The sequence below is a fragment of the Capra hircus genome, chromosome 3 (assembly GCF_001704415.2).
Source record: "Capra hircus breed San Clemente chromosome 3, ASM170441v1, whole genome shotgun sequence".
Classification (NCBI taxonomy): Eukaryota; Metazoa; Chordata; class Mammalia; order Artiodactyla; family Bovidae; genus Capra; species Capra hircus.
The window spans coordinates 86,675,673-86,679,685 of NC_030810.1; the positions used below are offsets into that span (position 1 = coordinate 86,675,673).

The 4,013-nt window shown below is 38.3% G+C and overlaps 1 protein-coding gene across 2 annotated transcripts in view; it reads left to right on the top strand.

Annotated features, from left to right (window-relative positions):
- GNAI3 (G protein subunit alpha i3) overlaps window positions 1-4,013 on the top strand; it is a 46,553-nt gene that overhangs the window by 39,438 nt on the left and 3,102 nt on the right. Inside the window, exon 8 of one of the 2 annotated variants that reach the window (XM_018045872.1) lies at window positions 3,710-3,922. In XM_018045872.1, coding sequence (XP_017901361.1) covers window positions 3,710-3,900 — 191 coding nt within the window. In that variant the 3' untranslated portion in view covers window positions 3,901-3,922. Of the gene's footprint in view, window positions 1-3,709; window positions 3,943-4,013 lie in introns of those variants that run through there. The other variant, XM_018045873.1, reaches the window with a different exon arrangement.

Sequence of the window (4,013 nt, forward strand, 5' to 3'; positions counted from 1 at the left end):
TTGTGACATAGCTTCTGCTTTAATATTAAACAGCTTGTTATTTAAATATTGGATCAAAATGGTTGGCTTCAAAATGTCATCATTAATTAACTTCATGTGCAAAAAAAGAAAAAGACATGATTTGTTCTGAAACCTGGGAGGAATTTGAAATTGCTGGAGCCTAGACTGTGGGGAGGAGTGGTTAGAGAAATGGGCAGGGATGCTTGTAGAGGGCATTGTATGCCATGCTGAGACAGAGGGGAACTATTGAAGGATATTCTTTGGGGTACATGATATAGTAGGAACTGATTTTAAAAGATTACATAATAGATGCCAATAAAGATAGATAGTAGGGGAGTTGAATTAGTAAGGACTTTCAGTATGCACATTGAAACTTTTGGTGAAGGTACAGAGATATAGAATTCAGGGACAAGAATGCAGACGGTCCTCAAGAATGCAGTTAGACTTAGGAAATATTGTCAGAAGTCCTGGAAGCCCTTCTTTCCCCATCTTTTTTCACTCCTGTGTCTTCTCTATTCTTCTCTCTCTCCTTACCAACTCTCTCCTGTTTAGTGTATATGATAAAAGTTGGCCCTGTCATGGTTGCTGTATCTCTTCCATTTAAAAAATGAGGCTAGATTGGGATTTTGTTGGCCCAAGGTTCAGATTGATTGGCCAAGGTTAAGTAAGGCAAAAACCCTTAGCTCAGTAAGTTGAGGTTAGGGTCAACAAACGTGAGCACTAGGGCTGTATCATTATGACCTTTAGATGAGAATTAACTGTTTCGAGGAAAGTAGACCTCTTGTTAGCTGAGCAGATGCTGTAAATGCTTTATATAATAAGGTGGAAGGGTGTAGCTAGGGTAAGGAAATGGAGAGTCAGAGATACTCTTGATTGGTACTTGGTACATTCCTAAATATAAATTCATTTAGGAATGTTAAATATGAGTTCATATTTTGGAATGTTGGTTTTGAAGTTTCTGAAACATCCTGATAGAGATATTTAATAGATAGTTATATATATGGCCTTGGAGCTTGGGGAGAGGTTAAAGGTTAGTAACAGATACTGATCTGGGATCATGTGTAAATACAACATGAAAATGGATGAGATGACCTAGGGTGATGATATAGAATGAGGAGAGAAAAGAGTAGGATGGGAGCAAATACCAGCCTCTGTTGGCAGGAGAGAAAGAAAGGTATGTATTGGATATAAAGAGAAGAATCTGGAATGCTAAAGTGTCATAAACTAAGAGGAGAGTTTAAATAGTGCGGAGTGGTCAACAATGTCATATGCAGATAAGTAAAGTAAATACATTTTGAAAAAATGTCTTGTGGAGCTAGCAGTTAGAAGATCATTGACTGTTAATGGAGAGCATTGTCAGTGGAATGAGAGCAGAGCCAGGACCAGTGAGTTACTGAGTGGGAAGTGAAGAAATAAAGACAAGTGGAGCCTCCTCTTGAGCAGCTTAGATGACAGGGGAAGGAGAGATCTTTAAATGTTTATAGGCTTAGAGTAAGATCCTAAAGCAAAAGAGAAGTTGTTAAAAGTAGATGTAATTAATGGAGCAAAATTTGTAATCAGGTGGGAAAAGAAGGAATCAAGAGTCTAGGTAGGATGAATGGATAAATAAATTAGTATATCTGTACTATGGAATATTATTTAGGTATGTGTGTGTGTGTGCTCGGTCGTGTCTCTCTTTTTGACCCCATGGAGTGCAGCCTGCCAGGCCTCTATTTAGCTATAAAAAGGAACAAAGTATTGATAATGCTACAACTTTGATGAATACTATAAACTTTATACTAAATAAAAGAAGCCAAACAGAAAAGGTCACATTTGTATGATTCCTTCTATATGGTATATCCCAAGTAGGCAGATCCATAGAGACAGAAAGCAAGTTGGTTGGCAGGAAATTGACACGGGGGAATGAGGAATGGTTACTTAATGGGGTATTTTTCTGGGGTGGTAGGAAAGTTTGAAACTAGAGAGGTGGTGATTGTATAACATGTGACTGCACTGAATACCACTGATTGTAAACTTACTGCATGTTATGTGAGTTTCATTTCAACTTAAAAAGTTGAGATGTAGTTTTAAAGCCCTGTGACCTCTCTCTTCTTAGAGAATTTAGAATTGCAGCCTCTGTTAAGAGTGAGGAGGAAGATGAAAGTGAAAGTGAAGTCGCTCAGTCGTGTCCGACTCTTTGCGACCCCGTGAACTGGGGCCCACCAGGCTCCTCCGTCCTTGGGATTCTCCAGGCAAGAATACTGGAGTGGGTTGCCATCTCCTTCTCCAGGGGAACTTCCCGACCCAGGGATCGAACGCAGGCCTCCTGCATTGCAGGCAGATGCTTTAACCTGTGAGCCACCAGGAGGAAGATGAGAGTTGGTTAAGTTTATAAAAGGTAGCCAGATTTTAGAATGGGAGAAAAATTTTAAGACAAGTAAAGGATTGATGTTAATGTTTCAGCTGGGAATCTTCACACACAGCAAAGAGTTGTCAATATCTTACCGATTTTTTGGTAGGGGGTGGGATGAATTTCCAAGCCTGTTTTCCATTGCTATCATTCTTCTTAAGAATTTTCGCATCATGTTTTGGTCATCTGTCTAAATGTTTGCCTTTCCGCATTCCTCATGGGGCAGAGAAGGGGGCAACAGAGGGATAAGATGGTTGGATGGCATCACTGACTCAGTGGACATTAATTTGAGGAGATAGTGGAGGAAAGAGGAGCCTGGCACGCTGTAGTCCATGGAGTTGCAGAGAGTCAGACATGACTGAGTGACTGAACAACCGCAGCTGCTTTAATTTACAGAAGTTCTGTACATCTCAGTAAATCTTATTCAACCATCTACCAAGCTATCTTCCTTCCTCTTTTAAAATATTGTTTAAATAATAGTCATTTTTTTCTTAAGCTTTCCTTTGTTATTTAGTCTTCTTTATATACTTGGTTGTTGATATTTTTGGGGTCATGCTTAATGTCACTGAAAATAGCCCCTAATTCTCAGGCAACTATGTGTTGTCTTTGTTGAGTTTCCCTGGCTCTGTAGCCAATTTCTAAAGCTATTCTAAAAACTCACAAGTAAACAAGATTGTTTCGGAAGCAAGTGATTAAGTGTTAATTTCAAACGTTGTTGAAATAGGGTTACTTTGGATAACCCCCTCTTTGAAGCAATAACAGATTTATTGAGATCTTCACGTACCATAAAATGCACCACTTAAAAGTGTGCGATTCAAGCCCCTTCCCATTTGCATCTACTGATTACCTTTGGTTATTTAAACTATTGCTGTAAGGCTCTGAGGCTAAGCTCTGTTAAAACTGGATGATTTTGAAAGGAAGCATGAGTTACCCTTTTGAATTGTTTATTTCAACATGACCCAAGGAACACAAGTTCTCTTAACTTTTTAAGCAATTGTGTTCTTCTAGAAATGCATCCTCCTATTTCCCTAGTTTCTTTTTATACTTTATAAATTTTTTAGCTAAAAAAATGCAAATAAAAGGGAAAAAGGGAAAAAGCTTTGTTTTCCTGGATCTTTGTGATAAGTTTACTGACAATGAGATTGTGCACTCAAGAAACATGTGATTATAGAAAAACCTAATGATTATAGAAAAATAGGAATCTGTTTATTTCAGTTGGGTTATAGTCCCTCTCTCCATAAGTAAATGGTGATGGCCTGATTTAATTCAGTTCAGGCAGCTGTTATAATTTGAACTAAGAATATTGGGTGTCTGCCTCAGGTTCCAACACATATGAAGAAGCAGCTGCGTACATTCAGTGCCAGTTTGAAGATCTGAACAGAAGAAAAGATACCAAGGAGATCTATACCCACTTCACCTGTGCCACAGACACCAAGAATGTGCAGTTTGTTTTTGATGCTGTAACAGATGTCATCATTAAAAACAACTTAAAGGAATGTGGACTTTATTGAAGAGTGTGGATGGTAATAAAAGGTAAAACTTTGAACAGTTTAGTTATAGTGCTGTTAGTGATGTCTCTTGACTTTGTAAACTTTTCCTAATTACAGCTGTTTTTCTTTTCTAG